The 21,663-nt window shown below is 38.7% G+C and overlaps 2 protein-coding genes across 2 annotated transcripts in view; one reads left to right on the plus strand and one right to left on the minus strand.

Moving 5' to 3' along the window:
- Positions 1 to 7,599, plus strand: part of LOC121295441 (AMME syndrome candidate gene 1 protein-like) — a 92,587-nt gene extending 84,988 nt beyond the window's left edge. The window contains exon 6 of the mRNA XM_041220050.1: positions 2,597 to 7,599. Within this exon, the coding sequence (XP_041075984.1) occupies positions 2,597 to 2,714 (118 nt within the window). The 3' untranslated portion in view covers positions 2,715 to 7,599. The remainder of the gene's footprint in view (positions 1 to 2,596) is intronic.
- A 5,055-nt stretch (positions 7,600 to 12,654) lies between these two features.
- Positions 12,655 to 21,663, minus strand: part of LOC121295926 (transmembrane protein 164-like) — a 44,611-nt gene continuing 35,602 nt past the window's right edge. The window contains exons 4-6 of the mRNA XM_041221053.1: positions 21,174 to 21,252; positions 16,816 to 16,916; positions 12,655 to 14,156 (exon numbers count right to left, since the gene is read on the minus strand). Of these exons, the coding sequence (XP_041076987.1) occupies positions 13,950 to 14,156; positions 16,816 to 16,916; positions 21,174 to 21,252 (387 nt within the window). The 3' untranslated portion in view covers positions 12,655 to 13,949. The remainder of the gene's footprint in view (positions 14,157 to 16,815; positions 16,917 to 21,173; positions 21,253 to 21,663) is intronic.

The following is a 21,663-nucleotide window of genomic DNA, read 5'->3' on the forward strand; positions in this document are numbered from 1 at the left end:
AAAAACACCACCCAATGACAGAGAACATTTATTTCATAAAGGTTTTGCTGGTATTTAGAAACACTTAAGATTTTAGGGCAGAGAGGCAGTTATCTATTCACATTTTTTTTTAGAATTTGTTATTTTTATATAAACCGAATTACACTCGTCTGCGATACCCATTGTTGTTTCCCCCATATCAACTGAATCGAAGTTGTTCAAGCAGGCCATCTCTAAATCTAAACCCATAAGGAATAAGATGTTAAGTGCTTTTGGCTCTGTTTCAGATTCCTGTTGATGTTGGACTTCAGATCAAGTCCATTTAATTAATACTGTGTTAATCACTGATCGTGATTTATAGCCACGCCCTGTCACACAGCTGATTTCAGGGAACTGTTGATTAGAGTGATTTAATAATGTATTTTTTTTTATTATTATTTTTTAGATGGTTCACTTCTTAAATGGGGAATTTTCAGGAATTTAATTTCAAAAGCATCTTAAATTACCCTGACCGCTGGAGAGGCGTACACATCTATTACGTGGAATACACTTGATGATGCACAGTCCTTATCAGTCAAACCCACAGGTTCTTGATTTGGTCTGGTAATTGTGCCATCAATTTACAGTCGAGTATCAGAGGCAGTATGGTATAGTGCTATGGTTCACTCATGGAAAAACGTGCGACAGTTGACAATAAGCTGGGTTGTTTGTTGCACCCATTCATTATCAGTTTAAATGTAATTGTGCTGTCCGACCCCTCGGTATGGCTTTTAATTCAGAAAGCTTTCAGTCTTTCACCCATCATGTGAGACCATGCCTATCGTGGCAGTCACAGTATACATAACAACAGCATTTAGACATGTTGCAAATCGAGAGAATATAAATCTGTTTTAAATGCACAGAAACAAAAGTCAAGTGATTTCTGTGCAGAAAGACATTGGACTTATTATGAACTAGAGATTGGCACGGGTACCCGAAATCGCAGGCAGCCATCGGGTGTTATATTACCCGACGCTACCCAGGTCTCTCTACTATTCATGTTTCGATTTATTAATTTGAGAATTTAAAGAAAATGTGGAAAACGTGCAATACTGTTGTAAGTGGAGGTCTCTGGCTGGTGTAATAAAGACAATGTTAAAACAAGCTTTTGCATTAAGCCTTTTCTTAACTGACTGGATATCAATGTTTTACAGAAAACATTAACACACAGCAAGCTGAAAGTATACATCAATAATAACTGTGGTGACTATTCATTTCAGGAACTAAATCGGAAACAAAACAACATAACATCCTGTTGGTTTGTGTCGGTGATAACTCTGTGGCATTAATAATAACCGTTCCAACACTGAATGCTTTATCTACAGTTACTGCGCCGATATAGTTTCTTTCCAAAAAGATCAAATAAATAAGCAAATAAATAAAATAATGTGGAGCACATTAAGTAAGTGTGCTTCCTCCTTTGAATGAAATATTTCCTTGTCAGAGTTTGCAAATTCCATTTTCTCCTGCTTGGTGAAGAATGTCCACCCAATGCTTTGCTTGGATGCCATTATTATGTATTCACAAGACACAATTTAGTGATCAAGAACGGCACTTTATTGTTACAACCAAACAGATGCATATGTCTATTGCGACTGTTGTCAAAGCCTGACTGGCTAAATTTATAGTAGCTGTTGTGACCATCCATAACGTAATAGCGGTGCTGTACTACTGTTCGTTTTAAAACTGAACATAAGCCAGGTTAACGACAACAGCGGAATATGGCCAATATAATAACTATTTAAATGTTTTTATTTTTTTCGATGTTTCCAGTACTGAAAAAGGTTACACAAGTCCACAGATCTGAAGGGACTAAATGTATGTGTACTATGTAGTATTTAAATATGTATCATGCACTTAAAACGTTAATATGTGTTTTTTTTTTTTCGTTGCCCGAAAAAGATTGGGCTACCCAGGTATTTTTCATGGTGGGTACCTAGTTCTTATGAACTGTAACATGCAGTGCTCCATGCAGTGTGTGTGTGTGTGTGTGTGTGTGTGTGTGTGTGTAACCTTCCTTGACACTAAATCTTAGGTACTTAATGCTCACTTTACAATGTACTGTATGAAGAACCCAGGGCTGTGGTAGAAATGGCTTTCACTGTGTTAAGTTGAGCTCTGCAGTAAACAATATGGATAAACCTCAATTTTGAATGTCATCCGCTGCTGTAACTCATAGCAGCACAGGGATGGCTGAAGAGCAATGTGTGTCCTCAGGTCCCACTATCGAGCCAATTGCCTTTTTTTCACCCAGCAAACCGAAGCAGCAAAGTTTGCCCAGCAACTGAAGCCTGGAGGTCAGTTGTCTGGCAAGTCTGTGGCGTGGTGAAAGAAATAAGCCCCAGCATATGGGAGTGCAAAGACCAATGCTCCCTGTAGGACCCCAGGTCAAGATCAGCAGAGCTGTGTAAGCTGGATCAAACCAGCATACTCCTCACCAAATGCCTTTACTAAGTAACCCACTGGGGACTCCTTAGATTTTTTTTAATGCTGTGTCAGGCTTATTATAGGCGCATTTTAAGGCAGAACTGTATTTTTGTTTTTTCTGAAGTTGTGTTTTCCTTTCCCCTCCTCCCAGGTATCGTAGTGAAAAGGTGACTATGAACTACACGGATTACATCAGCCTTCGTCAGCAGCACCATCACTACCAGAACGGCATTGGGCACCCTCTCCCCCCATACAACCATTATTCCTGACAGCGAGCCACATGACCAGTCACTGGACCTCTTCCCAGGAGAGCCCACCCCTTCCTGGTCTAGCTATCTCTACTATTGTACCATTTTATGATGATAGTTTCCGTTGCCATGGCGTTGGTCGCACGACCTCGGCATGGCAACGGGTGGCAACTCCATCATATCAAATTATGATAAACACCCATTTTTCCTTTTTATTTTGTGTTATAAGTTGCTGAGTTTTTGCAGCATATATATCCCTCTCTTTTTCTTTAAACATTTGCAAATTTCTTTAATATCATAATCCTAATCAGGTTATTATTGTGTCTGTGGATGGAAGGAAGACTTGAGTTGATAATGGGTTACTTTTAGTTTGTGTGTTTAGGCTTTGTAGTACGTGTTAATTAGGGGTTATTTTATTTTTGACTTGACAGAATCTTGCCCCGATCTGACCTCATTATGTACAATGTAATTAGCAGGGCCATGTCCATTTACTTTTGCATGCGTTTGCAGTATAGAGTAGTTAATTTTTTCATCCAGCAATGTAATGACGAGTGTGCTGTTTGTGAGATGTTGGTTTTTTGTTGTCTGCGTATTTTAGCTTGTGTGCTGCAGGTGGGAACAGTCTGGGAAAACCAGCTTGGGGTAAGCTAGTTCTAGGGTCTACAATCATGATTGCTGATATAATATTGTGAAACAGTTGCAAATCTGAACAAATCGGAACAGACAATTACCAGGTAAATTAGATTGCTGATTTTTTTTTTTTTTTCATTTTATCCAAAATTATTTCCCCCCAGGCATTAATTACACTCTGTGCTTGTTGAAAACTTTTAACTTAAACAAATTAGCCAGTACAATATAAGTGTAATTAGATTTTTATATCAAAATGTGTATTGCCCAGTTTGTCACATGAATCGAAATTGTACCAATTTGTTGTCCACGGGTTATTTGTTACAAAATCTGTTTTGGAATGAATATCTGCTCTCGGTACATTTATTAAGATAACCTTTTTTTTTTTTTGGTGGACTGAAAGTAGGAGATAGCTCATACTACATTTAGGAGACTGATAGTAAGGCTAATCTCTAAAGACAGGTGAGATGAATTGCATCTGAATTGAGAGGCAGGAGTAGCCATTAGAATCTGGTGCCCCGTTGACTTTGATTTATTTCTTAATTCTTTTAACAGATCATGTAATAGCTGCATAACCTGGTAGATATTTTATGGTGGTGAAAACCAGTTAATTGAAGGCTGAAAAAAAACTAAAATCTAAAAATTATATATGCCAAGAGCAAATGTACTAAAAGCCGTACTTATAATGCATGCATCTGTATCTGTCTGTTTTATATTTAAGGAAGATGGTAGTTGTAATGTTTTGGAGCCGGGATGCTGCAGCTGTGTTGCACTCTAGTGCCATACGTACTATAATGCTGCAGATGTCTCAGGAATTTCAAGGCTTTTAACTTGGGATTTCAGGATTCCAGCAACAGTTCCGGACCACTGTTAAGAAATATGGACCCTGTAATCATCAAATTTCGTAAGGGTTTCTTATAAAAACTAAAATACACTGTTAATTTGGCACTTATTCGCATTGGTGTTACCAGTCTCAACTGTATTCCATTTCCACACTACAGAAATCTGATATTCCTCAGAGAAATACATTGGTTTTTAAAAGTGTGTTGTCGTCTAGTAACAGTGCCAGTGAGAAAATATGGTTGTGAACCAGTGTGTATTGGGTGGTGTTAGCATGCTGCAGGTTTTTAGATGTGGTTTGTCATGTTTCTAAAGGGGAGTCATTTTTGCTGCTTGGGCATGTAAGCAAAATATAATCACTCCAGAAAAATGAAGTGCTTGTAACAGTCAGCAACGTTCGGAAATAGGCTAGTCTGTGAAATCAAAGAGACACGATGTAGTTTGTGAAGAAGTTAGATGAGTAAGCCATGTTAAAGCCACTCTGCCACACTTTGAATTGTAAGCCCTTGCTGTCCGTGCTGGATGTCACGCTGCATAGGGTGGAGTCCGTGCACATTTTAGATCTCACTGCAGGCTCGAATTTCAAAGCCCAAGTTTAGTAAAACCACTATTGGCTATATCTATTTATTGGTAATTTTTCTTCAGTTGATCAAATCTATATGAGATCAATGTCACTGGTAAAATGAGTGGACATAAGAATTGTCCATGTGATTGGTGAGAGAAGAGAGCAATGACCAGGGATCTGGTACAGATTTGACCTTGCTTATTTGAGTGTGTTTTATAGTTAATCAAGTTAAGATGACTTGCTCACCTCTAGCTACTGTAAGGAAGCAACTTTAACTGTTAAGGGCTTTTGGTATTCCATCCACAGCAATCTAATAGTCCAAAAAAAGCTTCAGTTGTGTTGCCTTAATATTAATAAATAATAGTGGGACCAGAAAAAAAACAGTGGTTGGATGCTCTCGCTAGTTTTGAATTTGTAGAAATGACAGTAACTCCAAGCAATGCAATCCAAGAATCTGAGTAATTGTAAACGCAGTGAGGATGGAGCATCCACACCTCCATGTTGCTTCTGGTCCCTATTGAAAATAAGTACAAACTAAACATTGTCTGCTGCAAAACCAAGTCTACTAGATTCCTTAAAAAAAAAAAAAAAAAAAAAAAATCTATAAACATTCAACCCATTGTTTTTGCTTCGGCATGCTCATCCTACTGCTAGAGATTATTAAATAAATAAATACAATTTCTATGGTGCTAATGGACCTAGTGTTGGGGAGGGGGTCTCATGACTGGTCATGTGGACTCAATCATATCATACTATAACCCTTGATATATGCAGATCTGTTTTACAGATTTTTTTTTTTTTTTTTTTTTTTTTTTTTACCAGTGTAACAATGATAAACTAATCCTGCAGGTTTGAAAGGACCAGGATGAACAGTTAATGCCCTCCATTGCCTGGGGGGGGGGAGGCAGGTTTTAATAGTCTATATTGTAGATTGCGGCGATGAGGAGCAAATTTAATTATTGTACTTTTAACTGTGACAAGCGGTGACTATGAAACGGAGATCTTGCAGGTTTTGTCTAGGTGGGGTACCCTTGTCTATCTGCTCTCAAAACAAGACCTGGAGCATTCACTTCTAAGATGCGCTATTTTATATATATATAAAGCAAATTGCTGTACAGCACATACTGTTTACATACATCTTGTTATAGGATACTCTGTTAGTGCGATATATAAGTGTTTGCTAGGGATTTCTTTTATGTATAATTCAAGTACAAGTGTCAGTCTGGCCTGTTTCAGACATTCTGCTGTGCACATAAAGTGAATCCAGAACACCCAAACATTTGATTTGATTAATCGAGGCAGTGATTTCTATATTTGTTATTAAATTCACCATGCACACTATACTTCATCAGTATACCTGTAGTGTCGTTCTGTGCTGTGTAAAATAATTTCTTTTGCGTTTCAGACTTGGAAGCTCCCTGTTCAGCTTCTTCAGAACTGGCGAGGCTACTTTTACTATTTAAAAAAAAAAAAAATTGTTTTAATAACATTAAATTAAGTTACTTAAATTGGCTTTGAAATGTGCAATGCATAACATTTAGAGAATGTAACCAGGTTCATGTCTTGAGATAAGAGACAAAGTAAGATATTTAAACTTCATAATGTCTGCGGGTGGCCGTCGTCTTAAACCTACAGGCTTGTGTACAACTGTGCTGTACGTCGGTCTCCAATGACATTGTTCTCTTTTATTCCCTGCCACTTTCCTTCGCTAATGCAATGTCTATAGAAATGCATAGGACTAGTAATGATTGACCATATTCATTTTTTGTGGGCTGTAATCAAAGCCACAAAGGTTTTGTTTTTGTTTCCTCCTTTTAAGTTTGTCTGGAGCATGTAGGCTACATTACCTTTGTGTGTTCAATCAAACCAAAGAGGCCTCCAGCCATGTCCAAATGCTGCTCGGAAAGCCTGCCTTCCTGTCCTTGTAAAACACATGCAGGAGAAGCACTTCACTTTTTTTTTTGTTTTTTTTTTTTTTTTTTTTTTAATATAGTACAATTTCTAACAGTTTTTTTGCTAGGAAACTTAATTCAATCAAGTTTCATTTCAAAGTCTGAATGTCCTATGAAATGACATCAGACATTTTAAAAACTGGTAATGGTTTTTTTTTTTGTTGTTTTTTTTTTTTTTTAATATAAGAAAACCCCATAGTGTGCCTATTAGATTTATGGGTTTCTTTATGTGTTTGTTCTTACTTTTTTTCCTTCCTAAAGACCAGCAGTGATACTTTATATATGAAGATATGTTGATACTTATTTTGATTGTCATTTAAGAAAAAGCCTCTTATTTTACCCTGGACCCAGTAGCTGCACTGGTATACAATCGCACTGATAGAATTATACAAAATAATAATACAATGCTACAATAAACTTGTTTGGAACTTTTTGTAAAAAACGAAAAAAAAAATATATAACTGTTTTTGTATCTCAAAGTAGTTTTTTTTTCAAAATATTTTGGATGTTTTGTTTTTTTCAAAGTGTTTTTACATGTTCCAAGAGAATGAGTTTGACTCTGTTGCCAACAGAGATGTGGTGATATTCTGGGCTAAGGGCTGCCTGGTGTAGTTTCTGGCCCTCACTTGTTTTACTTCATAGAAACTTGAAAGTAGACCTGGAAGAAAGTGCCCTTCGATTTGAACGAGATCCTCCTTCCTTTTCCTTCCACATTGAGTTGCTGTTAGTGTGAAAAACTCTCTAAGTGAGCATTTAATATTATAGTAAGGCTCCAAAAAAAATTAAAAGGCAAAAAATAAATAACTATATCTAGGCAGGTTATCGTGGGTCTTTGAGAAGGTTGTGGCAATTTTATATTGTAGTGTTAAAACACTAGTGTTACCATTTAATCATTTATCCAATAAAAACATTCAAAAACTGAGTTGTGTCTGGATTACTTGTATTGTTCTGTGTTGTTGCAAGTCTCTTGACACGAGTTGTACCGACAGACTGGAAAATTGCAAACGTAATACCGATCCACAAAAAGGGAAACAAAACTGAACCAGGTAACTACAGACCAATAAGCCTGACTTCTATTATATGCAAACTTATGGAAACTATAATAAGATCCAAAATGGAAAATTACCTATATGGTAACAGGGTCCTGGGAGACAGTCAACATGGTTTTAGGAAAGGGAGATCGTGCCTAACTAACTTGCTTGATTTTTTTGAGGATGCAACATCGATAATGGATAATTGCAAAGCATATGACATGGTTTATTTAGATTTCCAGAAAGCTTTTGACAAAGTCCCGCACAAAAGATTAATTCTCAAACTGAACGCAGTTGGGATTCAAGGAAACGCATGTACATGGATTAGGGAGTAGAAAGTACTTATTAGAGGAAAAACCTCAGAATGGAGTGTGGTAACCAGTGGTGTACCACAGGGATCAGTATTAGGTCCTCTGCTATTCCTAATCTACATTAATGATTTAGATTCTGGTATAGTAAGCAAACTTGTTAAATTTGCAGACAACACAAAAGTAGGAGGAGTGGCAAACACTGTTGCAGCAGCAAAGGTCATTCAAAATGATCTAGACAAGATTCAGAACTGGGCAGACACATGGCAAATGACATTTAATAGAGAAAAGTGTAAGGTACTGCATGCAGGAAATAAAAATGTACATTATAAATATCATATGGGAGATACTGAAATTGGAGAAGGAATCTATGAAAAAGACCTAGGAATTTTTGTTGACTCAGAAATGTCTTCATCTAGACAATGTGAGGAAGCTATAAAAAAGGCTAACAAGATGCTCGGATACATTGTGAAAAGTGTTGAATTTAAATCAAGGGAAGTAATGTTAAAACTGTACAATGCACTTGTAAGACCTCATCTTGAATATTGTGTGCAGTTCTGGTCACCTCGCAATAAAAAAGATATTGCTGCTCTAGAAAGAGTGCAAAGAAGAGCGACCAGAAGTATTCCGGGCTTAAAAGGCATGTCATATGCAGACAGGCTAAAAGAATTGAATCTGTTCAGTCTTGAACAAAGAAGACTATACGGCGACCTAATTCAAGCATTCAAAATTCTAAAAGGTTGACAATGTCAACCCAAGGGACTTTTTTGACCTGAAAAAAGAAACAAGGACCAGGGCTCACAAATGGAGATTAGACAAAGGGGCATTCAGAACAGAAAATAGGCACTTTTTTACACAATTATGAGGGTCTGGAATCAACTCCCCAGTAATGTTGTTGAAGCTGACACCCTGGGATCCTTCAAAAAGCTGCTTGATGAGATTCTGGGATCAATAAGCTACTAACAACCAAACGAGCAAGATGGGCCTAATGGCCTCCTCTTGCTTGTAAACTTTCTTATGTTCTTATTTTGCATGGATTAAAAATACAGCATATTTAGACAAGGACCCACTAGAGCAGTTTCAGATTGACAGGAGTCTTTTTATCAAAGAGAAAAACAATGAAGTCTTCAGACATAAAAAAATAAAAAAAAGTAATTGAGCATTTACACATCAAGTACTAAACTGAAACAACACGTTGGTCTTGGTTCTGCCTCAGTAACAAATCGTAAGAAGATAGTGACATTTCTAATTTTTTTAACTCTTCAAAACTTGTAACATTTTAAAGCTACAGAGTGAATGTTTAAACCTGATTTTCTAAATCGTATATGATATTACTCCCTTTTGGAGTAAAGTAGGTAAAAGTTTATTGCATGTGACGGGACATACTTTCAGTTTAGCAATAAACAGAAAGCAAGGTGCTATTGTGTGTAAAGTGAATTTGATTGGGGGCACCACAGCTAATATTTCTCTGCAATTTACTGTACAATTTGCTTCATCTATCCATAGAATGTAGTTACAGAAATTAACTTCTTTATTGCCGCACTTTTTTTATGTGTGTAGAAGCCGATGTCTACCCATTCTTGTAGTTCTGCTAATTTTAAGGACATTTTTCCATTTTGCATCCATTTTTTTAAATGTGGGTGCCACCTTTATATCTTCTTTTAATTGAAGACTGAAGTTGAAGATTGTTCACCAAAAAATGGATGCAAAGTAAAATAAAACAACCTTAAAGAGCAAAATTGTTTAAGAGGGCATACATATGATTAGGTACACATGAAAAAATATTGAGTAGTAATGGACAAGTTCACGTCTGAAAATGTGGTAGTTCCATTGCAGGTGAAACTTCCATAGAAAATATTCTTCCACTAGTAAAGGGCAGTTATCTTGGATATTCATTTTTATTAAAGTAATAAGTAAAGCAGTCTGATCTGTGGCAGTCAGTTCGGTTGTGTTATGGGCAAGAGACAGGAAACAGAATTTGTGAAGTATCAGGTTTGGATTATACCGTTTTGACAATCAATGTAAAAATTGCTGGCCTGGAACATAACACTTCAATATTCTACAGAAACTATCATTGTCAACATCCAACATTCTAATGATAAAAAAAAAACAAAAAAAACATGGCTTTCAAACACACATATAAATATTCATTTGAAACTCCAGTCAAAAGGTACACAGTAAACAGACATACTATTTCACAACCAAGACAGGTCAATATAACATTTAAATACCTAAAATATTACTTTACATTTTAACAGTCACAGTGGGAAACATCAGCTCTTCCATTTTACAAATGACATCGTCCCTTAACCCTCAGCACTCGGTCCTGGGGACTCTTGTAGTTCTGTTACATTTCCTCAAACTTTCCATGGGCTTTACAAATAGAAAGGCTGTCAAGTGCAGGTCCACCACGAGGGTACGGATTCCCTGTGAAGATTATTCAATTACTGCCTCTTAATTCTGAAGATAGGAAAAAAAAGCCCAAACTTTAGAATCACCACTTTACACCTCAGTAGCAGCTACCAGTCATGCCTGTAGTTTGTGCTCTCCTGTTGGACTGACACTGATTTGCAACATTGAGGATCAGACTTGATGTATTACACAACAGAGGGGCAATTAGGCACACAAAGGTGTACTACATATGGCATGTTTTACACGCATAGCAGACATGTAGTTGAATGATGTAAGGACCTACATTTAAATATATTCTAAATCTCTGCAAGTATGAGATGCATCCAGTTGACAGGTTTCTTTAATACCTTGAGAAGGATAATCTGTTTTCTGCAATCACCTGTGAAGCATCATACAGCCCTTGGGTTAGGGTTCAGAGCCTCTGATACTGTCTTCTTGTGGGTCATCTCTCCATCGTATTTCATTGTGTAAAACTGCAGATTTTTCAATTCCACAAATGGCTCGATCCGTTTGAACGAGAGCTCACATCTGTATTGAGGTGGACTAAAGCATTAAAAGATACAGTCGATAGATTTAACTGAAATATTAACCATAAAAACTCAATGGATTCAGTTCATTTGAGAGTTAAAATAGATCTTGTTACTACAAAATGGTTTCTTGAAATGTGAATTAAAGGCATACAGTACTGTACAGAGAGATTCCCTTTGTGGTAATTAGCTTCCTAAATACAAAAAAAAAAAAAAAATGTTTGAACACATTCCAGCCCCTGTTAAGGGTTCCCTTTGACAGATCTCACAGGACCTCTGTCAGAGGAGAAATACAGTACCGTGAAAAAGTATTTGCCCCATCTGATTTTCTGCATTTGTGCATATTTTTGACACTGAATGTTATCAGATCTTCAACCAAAATCTAATATTGGATAAAAGGGACCCCAAGTGAACAATTAACACAAAATTTTGATACTTCATTTATTTATTAAAGAAAGTTATGCAACACCCAATGCCCCTGTGTGAAAAAGTAATCGCCCCCTTAGAATCAACAACTGGTAACACCACCTTTAGCAGCAATAACTGCAACCAAACGCTTCCTGTAGTCATTGATCAGTCTCTCACATTGCCATGGAGGAATTTTGGCCCACTCCTTCATGCAGAACTGCTTCAATTCAGTGACATTGAGAGTTTTCAAGCATAAACTGCTTTTTTCAGGTCCTGCCACAACATCTCAATAGGGTTTAGGTCTGGACTTTGACTAGGCCATTCGAAAAAATTTAAAATTTCTTGTTCTTCAACCATTCTGATGTAGACTTGCTTCAGCTCATGGACGGATGGCCTGACATTCTCCTGTAGAATTCTCTGATACAGAGCAGAATTCATGGTTCCTTCAATGATGCCAAGTTGTCGAGGTCCCGATGCAGCAAAGCATCCCCAAATCACTACCACCACCATGCTTGACCGTTGGTATGAGGTTCTTAATGTGGAATGCAGCATTTGGTTTTCGCCTGACATAACAGGACCCATGTTGGCCAAAAAGTTCCACTTTTGACTCATCTGTCCATAGAACATTGTTCCAGAACTCTTGAGGATCATCCAGGTGCTTTTTGGCAAACTTGAGACGAGCATTCATGTTCTTCTTAGTGAGCAGCGGTTTCCGCCTTGCTACTCTGCCATGAATCCCATTTTTTGCCTAGTATCTTTCTGATGGTCGAGTCATGAACACTGACCTTAGCCGAGGCAAGAGGCCTGCAGATCCCTGGATGTTGTTCTAGGGTTCTTTGTGACTACCTGGACGATTTTACGCCTTGCTCTTGGACAGATTTTGGCAGGACGTCCACTCCTGGGAAGATTCACTACTGTCCCAAACTTTCTCCATTTGGACAATATGGCTCTGACCATGGTTTGGTGGAGCCCCAGAGCCTTAGAAACTGCTTTGTAACTCTTTCCAGACTGATAGGCATCAACAACTTTTTTCCAGAGGTCTTCAGGAATTTCTTTTGATGGTGGCATGATGTGCCTCTAGAACCTATATGCTGACAACTTCACTCTGATGGTAAGAGCCAAAGTCAGTCAGATTTATATTGGGCAGGGCTGGCCCAAATTAGGCCTGATTGTTAACCAAAGCATTCAAATAGCTGACCCTAATTATCCCTTTAATTGGGTTGAGTTAACTAGGGAAGGTAATAACTTTTTCACACCTGGAGATTGCATGTTTGATTACCTTGCACACCAAACAAATGAAAGAAGCACCAAACTTTGGAGTCATTTTTTCTCTCAGATTCCCTCTATATACTACTACAACCCATAAAAAGATCTAACCAAATTCTTTTTCACGGCACTGTAGATTAAATACAGTGGTTTTCAGTATTGGTCAAGTACAATCAACGCTCCAGGTTTATGTTTCATCCTTCTGTCACGCTACATTTTACACCAATCGTCACCATACCCTCCTACCCTCCTGTACAGGTTTCGACTGTTCTGCTACAGTCTCAGTTTTATACAAATATTAACCTTTCTGGTTCTGTTTGATTGATTATTATGCGATTATGAGGATTCTGTTTTTTTTTAAATGTATTTATTTATATATTTTTATTGCAAATGGTAATGAACAGGCTGTAGAGGAATCCCTGCAGCTACACACAGTTTAGGGCCTGAGGCTGTCTGTCAGTGCTGTCTTCTGGGCACTGGAAAGCAATGCATGTTTAAAACAAATATTTGGTACAAAAAGCTGTAGTTAGTGGGTACTCAAGGACCAGGGTTCAAAGCACAGATTGAATAGACCTACAACTGAACTCATCCCCTTGCATTTTGTTTTTAATATATTTATCTTTAGAAGAAAAGCACCCTAGTTTATCAACTGCCTTACGGAATAACCAATTTAAAAGGTAGCGCTTGTTGATTCTGGATTTGCTGTACTGTGCCTTCTTCACTGTCCCTTAAATCTGACATTTTTGCTTCCCAACAAAACTGCAGTAGATACAGGGAGGTGCTTGAAGTTCTGGCTTTGGATCAGACTGCAAATCCCTGATGCAGGACCCAACAAAAATTGGTGAAAATCTGCTCAAACTGGCGAAGGATTGTCATCCATGTCATGTTTAATGCACTGTCTCTACAGAGCTGAAAAATAACTATGCCCCTTGTCTTTTTCACGAAAACTAAGTAGCAAAAAAACCCCGAAAAACATTTAAAACAACAATTGAGGCTACTGGACCCCGTGATGGAGCGTTGGCCCATTTCACAGCTTAACAAAACAAAACCGCACAGAGCATTCTGAACAGCAAGAATGACTTCCCTTAAAAAAGTGAACTGCTGCAAGTCATTCTAAAGCACATTAAAAAAACCAATACACCTTTCACTACCAAGAGCAAACTGCATACCCCCAAAAATTTAGGCAGTGATGCTTTAAGTTTCCAGACCGTGAAATAAATTAATTTAAATAAAAAATACCCTAAATCTGTAAAGCAATATTTGGTAGTGAAATGGTTTGTTGTTTCTTTTCTAAATGAAAGTGTGGAAGCCAGCCAAGGCTCAGTGGATTTTCTTAGTCCTCAGTCTGACCGAGTCTAGAAGGTACTGGTAGGAGGGCACGGAGCAGTGGAACAGCCCTGTCAGGATCTTCCCGTGGAGCAGCGTCAGGGCGGTCTGATGTCCTGTGGCCCACACCCGGTACCAGGGCCCGTAGAAGGGGTCTGAGACGGCCGGGCACAGCATGTTGTTCAGATTCACTTGGGTCACCTCAAAAGGAAGAGGAGGAATAGGGATTACCAATAGGACTGGACAAGAGGCGTCCCACTAGGGCTGTTTAATCATTCACTTTAAAACGTTAACCAAGTGTCTTATTCACAAATCCATGTCTCAGACATTGACATTTTAAAATCGAGAAAATGCATTTCTGTCTATATATTTAATATTACACATACAGGTAGTGGACAAAAAAATGGAAACATTAATGTAAAGTCACTTAATAGGGCATTTGGCCACCACGTGCGGCCAGTACGGCCTGTATGCGCCGTGGCATAGAGTCTACTAGCCTCTGGAATTCTGCAGGAGGGATGCGGCACCATTCTTCCACGAGAACGTTAACCATCTCATGCCTGGTTGATGGAGGTGGAAAACGCTGTCTTTGGCGTCGTTCCAGAATATCCCATAAATGCTCAACTTAGGTTCAGACTGAGAAGGACATGACATATGGATAACATCAATGTCATGCTCATCAAACCATTGGGCGACCACACATGCTCTGTGGATGGGGGCACCATCATCCTGAAAGACACACACCCCCCCCCCCCCCCCCCCCCCCGACCCAGGCAGGAAAAAATGCTGCAACATGGGGTGAAGATGATCTCTCTTTAAGTTAAGTAGCGATTAGCATAGACCTTGCCTTCTAAGGGAATGAGTGCACCCAAACCATGCCAGGAAAATGCGCCCCACAACATTACAGAAACACCTGAACCCTTCACTGTTGGAACCAAGCACTCAGGGCTGTAGAGTTGTTTATTTTGGCACCACATGTGCACTCATCCATTTGTCGAGAGCACGGTGAAGAATGATTCAACTGACCATATCACATTTCTCCACTGTTCGGTAGTCCACTGCCTGTGCTCTTTGCACCACTGGACTCGCAAACTTGCATTGCAAGGTGTAATGAGCGGTTTGTGCACTGCAACCCGACTATGGTATCCCGCTCTGTGGAGTTCTCGGTGGACCGTTTTTGATGAAACTGGCTGCTCTCGCCCCAGGTTGAAATTTGCAGTCAATTGATCTGCAGTTGCTTGCCTGTTTTGCTGCTTTCATGTGAAAAATATATGGACATCATAATAAAATATATAAACCACTACTTCAGTATATACAGTGCCTATAGAAAGTCTACACCCCCTTGAACTTTTTTCACATTTTGTTGTGTCAGTGCCTCAGAGTTTCAAGTATTTAAATGAGGAATTTTTTTTCCACTTATCTACACACCATACTCCACACTGCTAAGGGAAAAAAGTTTTTATTGAGAAAAAAAGGATATTAAAAATACAAAACTAAAAGATCATAACTGGATAAGTCTCCACCCCCCTGAGTTAATACTTGGTGGAAGCACTTACAGCTGAGTCTGTTGGGATAGGTCTTTATCAACTTTGCACATCTAGATTTGGCAATATTTGACCATTCTTCTTTACAAAACTGTTCAAGCTCTGTCAAGTTCCTTGGGGAGTGTTGATGGACAGCAATCTTCAAGCAATCTTTAATCATCTTGACGATACTCCAAGGGATATTCAAGGCCTTTGATATTTTTTTATACCCATCCTCTGATCTGTGCCTTTCAAAAAGTTCAATTTCAGTTTCGTTAGACCACAAAACTTTTTGCCACATGGCTACAGAATCTCCCGAGTGGTTTTTTTGCATACTTCAAAATGGGATTCAAGGTGGGCTTTCTTGAGTAATGGCTTCCTTCTTGCCACCCTACCATACAGGCCAGATTTGGGGAGTGCTTGGGATGTTGTTGTCACATGAACACTGACCAGTCTTGGCCATAAAAGCATGTAGCTCTTGCAAAGTTGCCATTGGCCTCTTGATATTCAAGGCCTTCGATATTTTTTTATACCCATCCTCTGATCTGTGCCTTTCAACAAGTTTGTCCCGGAGGTCTTTTGAAAGCACCTTGGTGCACATGGTTGAGTCTTTGATTTGAAATGCACTACCCAGCAGAGGGAACCTACAGGAACTGCTGAATTTATCATGAAATCATGTGACTCACTACAATTTAACACAGGTTTTGGCCACTTAACTTGGTGTGTGATTTTGAAGGCAATTGGTTAAACTTGAGCTAATTTAGGATTGCTATTACAAAGGGGTGGACATCCAACCAAGCTATTTCAGTTTTTATTTTTTAATTAATTTTCTACAAATTTCTAGAGTATTTTTTTCACTTGGAAGTTGTGGGACAGGATGTGTAGATAAATTAAAAAAAAATAAAAACTATTTTATGCCTTTCAATTCCAGGCTATAAGGCAACAAAAGGTGAACATTTTGAAAGGGGGTGTAGACTTTCTATAGGCACTCTATTTCAATATATACAGGTCTTCCATACGTATTCCACTTAGCAAGCAATGTAGACAAAATATTGAATACTAAAAATATTCCTTAAACTATATGAATATTGTACTAATTGAATTTACATGCAGATATCTCCAAGCGTTTAAATTGAACATTCCTACTGTAACCAATTAACTTACAATTCAAGGGAATCTACGTTACCGTTATATTATATAAAGTTTTACCCCAATTGCAATACTACGGAAACAGAGTTAAGAATTAATAGAATAGCTGCTAAAACACATAAATCAAAAACATGCATGCGTGTATTTTGTCCCAGGGTGGACAGTGTCAGTCCTTCTGTTCCTCTTACCAGTCCCAGGGTCTGCAGGAAAGTGAAGTGATAGAAGAACAGGAGTCCAGAGGAAAGCAGAGCCCACCAGAAATCCCCTAGAGGCTCTACTGTGTACACACCTGCAGAGGAAACAGACTTCAATACCACTGCTAACACCAAACACTTTCGAAAAACAACCACAACAACATCTTGCCCCAGTGATTTGAGTTAAAACTGAAAACTGCTTTGTCAATCAATAATTAAAGTAAACATAGTGGACATGCTTTCCTTTTTTTTAAATTAAGCTTCCCAATACAGTCCAGAGCTGTCCGAAAGAGCTGGTCGTCCCTCCCAGAAAGCATGGCCTGTGGTGTTGGCTCATCCTGTTACTGGCTATTGCAGTTCTGGGAGAAGGTAGAGAAACAAACACAACCATTTCCATGTCTGCTTCTGGAAGTATGAAGCCTGCAGGAGAGGAAAGGCATTCTGCCTGCATGTAGCGAATCAGCCTCCTGCGCTGCCAAGCCCGACTCCAGCACTCTGCTTCCACAACATTCAGGAATTACTATCTCCCACAGAAAGGCCAATAATAAAATGTGTCATGAACTGCATTGTCTCTCCTTTCATTTAAATATCGGTTTCAAACACTGCTATGGGGCGAAATAAAAAACAAATAGCTGAAGCCTCCCCGGCTCCCGCTGTCTCTTTATAGCGACGGCTTTGTTGTTAAGCAGAGAGGGCGAGTGGTCTCATGCCCTCTGGTCAAAGCACAGGTTGTATGTAAATAACACATGTGAAACTGCATGAAGCCTGGGAAGGATTAAATATTTATACAGCAAACTCTGAAAACCCACACAGTATTTTTCTAAACGTTTACAGAAAATGTTTTATGAGGATCTTCCAATTATTTTTACATTTCTCGTATGTTGAATACTGTGAGTGGGAATAGAAGCAGAATACAAAAGTCACATTCAAAGATGAAAATCAAGTAGACCTTTTCACTGCACTAGTACAAGTATGTCATCCCCCTGAGAAGACTTTCAGATTTAGAGCCCAAAACTGGGATGGCAAATCAACAAGATAGTGTTGAACAAGACATGGAAATTAACATTTTACTGACAAGTGGTACTTAAGACCTGGGAGTCATTAATAAAGCAAATGAGGTGTTCCAGCAGTATTGAGGTACAGTATATTAAAAGGGACTCATTTACAGAATGTCTAGTGTTTTCAAGATGCATGTACAAATGGAACTGTGATGTACAGACAGGCACCCCACAATCTGATACTCCCAATAAGTCTCGCAAATAATGTTAAAACCAAGTCACATCATGATTTAATATGTGGGGTTTTCATATGTGTGTCCATAGAGATGGACAAATATAAAAACAGACAGGCACCCCCATATACCCCAGAATCTAATACTCCCAATAAATCAATGCTAAATAATGTTAACAACAAGTTTCATCCCAAACAGAGAAGAGGTTTTCCAGATGTATGGAAGCATGTGAAGTGTGCGCACATGCTGCATCACTGTGTCCCTGTCTTCCTGCTGCAGGGAATCACTAGTTAGGGCTGGATTTTTTTCCTCACAGTATTATGCAACAAATGTTCCTAAATATTTCTACTTACCGGAAAAACAGTAAATGCTAAATTGTAGAATATTTCCTTTTTTATATCCACCTTTCATTTTTATGTACAGTGAATTATCAAACAAAATAAAAACAAATACATGTAAAAACAAGACATTTTTATAAATGAAAAGTTATTTATAGTGCAACAGTGGCAAACATCCAATTCAATTATAATGTCCATTTCATAGACCATTCATTTCTAAGAAATATGTACAAGAAGTTATCCAATGGCAGTATATGTTTCTAAATTATATTAAATGCTGTTATGATTGATAGCTAATCACTAAACTGGAGAAATAATGTCTTATGTAAACAAGCCTTGTGGCTCAGGTTCGTTTTACCCTTTTAAAATACTGATCCAGGAAGGATGAGGTTGAGCGTTAGCGCTGTCGTGCTATTTTTAAAAACAAACTTAATTAAACTAAACAAAAAATTAAAAATTAACTGACACACACTGGAACCTAACTACAGCTGGACAGCTAAGCTGTTTACCGGACAAACAAAACACACACAGCTTACGAACATGAAATATCCACTTTTGACATCTACCTTTCATACCGCTGTACATGCGCACAAACGGGCTTCTTCACACACAGCAGCCCCGTACAGACAGCTGTCTTTCTTTTAAACCCTGCACCTGGTTCTAATTTACAATGAGAACCAGGAGCAGGTTATACTTAACAATAACAGAATACAATTATTAAACAAACATGCATTTGCACATGTTTTTCTTGAGCAGGGAGGAATTCACCGCCTCCCTGCTCACACATCCTTCCCCTTGTGTGCAACATACCGGCCATTACAAGGCCACTTCCCTCCTTTAAAAAGTCCTAAAGTTTTAGATTTTCCACAGACAGGCTGTGATGGAGGTGTGTTGCTCCTCCTTCTTGACTGCAGCCAGTTCACCGTAGACAGCAATTGCTCCTTCCCCTCTGGCTCAGGAGACAGCGATGCTTCTCTCGCTTGCTCTCACTTTTGGAGCAGTAGCTCCAGTTAAGTTGGCTCCTGCTCCTGTATCTTCAACGGGGCCGACCCCAGCTCACGTCTGCCTCTTCATCTTCGTTTGCTCCTCTTGAGCAGCGGTGTCCTTATTTAACGTGTCGATTAATTCTTGCCAGGTTTCCATTCTTTTATTTTTATATTTTTATTTACTACTTTAATCTGTGCTGGGTCTGTATCACTGCCACCAAATGTAAACCTGTGTGGCTCAGGTTGGTTTTGCCTTTTTAAAATACTGATTCAGGCAGACGTTGAGGGTTAAAAGCGCTGTCACGCTATTTTTAAATAATAAACAAAAAACTAGCTCTCGGGAGCAATAACTGACACACACTGAAACCTAACTACAGCTGGACAGCTAAGCCGTTTACCAGACAGACACCTTACAGAACACGAAATATACACTTTTATGACGACCTTTCATAGAGCTGTACACACTCACACAGACGGGCTTCTTCACACACAGCAGCCTTGAACAGACTGGCTGTCTTTCTTTTAAACCCTGCACCTGGTTCTAATTTACAATGAGAACCAGGAGCAGGTTATACTTAACAATAACAGAACACAATTATTAAACAAACGTGCATTTACACGTGTTTTTCTTGAGCAGGGAGTGTCCCTACTCACATTTATCATTTTATACAGACATGCTAATGATTATATAGCTTCGTTCAGTACACTTAACTATGCAGCACCCTATATTCAGATACATATAATGCGGGCGAGAGAAGCCTAATGGCTCTACAGAAGCAAGAACAGCGCCATCTAGTGATCTGACACTTCGGATCAAGTTTTTGTCATTGCTCCTGTTCATCAGATTAGTCGGCCTGTCTGGTATTGGCATGCAGCTCCGACAACAACAACATGGGACGAAACCCCGATCCACAAGCAGAACTGGAGGCATACATAGGAGCTGCTGTACACCAAGGTCAGTACATAAAACAAAAATGCTATCCCTCTTCCTTAATTATCCGCTATCCTTGCATGGAAGGATGCAGTACACTTTCCCAACCTGACTGGGGCACTGCAGCCTGAAGTGCAGCTCACCCTGTCTTCCATGACGTAGCAGTGTTGAGTTTTGATTAAAGAGAAACTTTCCAGCTAGTGCCTTCCTTAGTTTCTTAGTATCCCTGCTGGGAATGAAGTGGAGGAAGTCATGTATGTTACACTTCCCATTTTTCCATATATCTGAAAAACTGCTGACCCAATTGTCATTTTATTATTTATCTTAAATTACTGAGAATATCAGACTCTGTGAATATACTGGAGGTGTCTGTCTGTCTGTCCGTCCGTCTGTCACACTTACAATGGGTTAGTTTCCACAGTCATCAACAATTCATTTTACCACACGATGGCAGCACCTCACCACCAATATTTCACTCTAAACCAGGGTCGTAATCCCTGACAGACACCAAACCCTTTCTCAAATTAATAAACAAACACATTTCCAAAGAACAATTCAGGATTAATATCTTAAAATAGAAATGCAAATATTTGACATGTAAAATATATTTAATCTTCAAAATGCCACCCACCCCCAGGCAGTGGTTTCATTCTTTAAATTCTATTGTATCTTAATACATTTTTACATGTCACTCTGAATACTGTGCAAACTCATGTTCTTTAAATATACTGAATTAAATATCAGTTAAGTGCACCATTTACTGTAATGCTAAATTACTGCTACTTTAATGAAAAACAAAGAAATGTAAAAGTAAAATTGCTTAAAATAGAAGGCAGCGGCTGGTCCCTCAAAAGCCTTCAACTGACCTCCTTTGCTGAGCAGGTAGACTGTCACAACATACAGCATGATGTGCTGGATATAGTAGACCTCCATCTCAAAGGGAAGCTGTAGGGAGACAATCAATGCAATCTCTTAGACACTGCGTGTGTGACATGACCAAAACATACATGGGGAGAGAGGCACATCAAAGCAATCTCTTAGGCACTGTGTGTATGTGTGTGTGTGTGTGTGTGTGTGTGTGTGTGTGTGTGGACATGACCAAACTCAAACTCAATGACTTTGTGTGCAGCAGGTCACATGGTTAGATTACTTCATGACAATTCAAGTTAAACTATGTACCAACAAGAGGCTACAGCAGCTTATAGAGTTTTATTTGAAGTGACAGGCAAAATAGTGAAGGAAACTATTTCAATAGAAAACAGGTTATCAGTAACGTATTTTAAACAGAATATACTATTGTGCAAATAGGGTTTGTTTTTTTATATAATGGACACCATCTAGTATTGTGTTACAACC

This window comes from Polyodon spathula, chromosome 20 (genome assembly GCF_017654505.1).
Source record: "Polyodon spathula isolate WHYD16114869_AA chromosome 20, ASM1765450v1, whole genome shotgun sequence".
NCBI lineage: Eukaryota > Metazoa > Chordata > Actinopteri > Acipenseriformes > Polyodontidae > Polyodon > Polyodon spathula.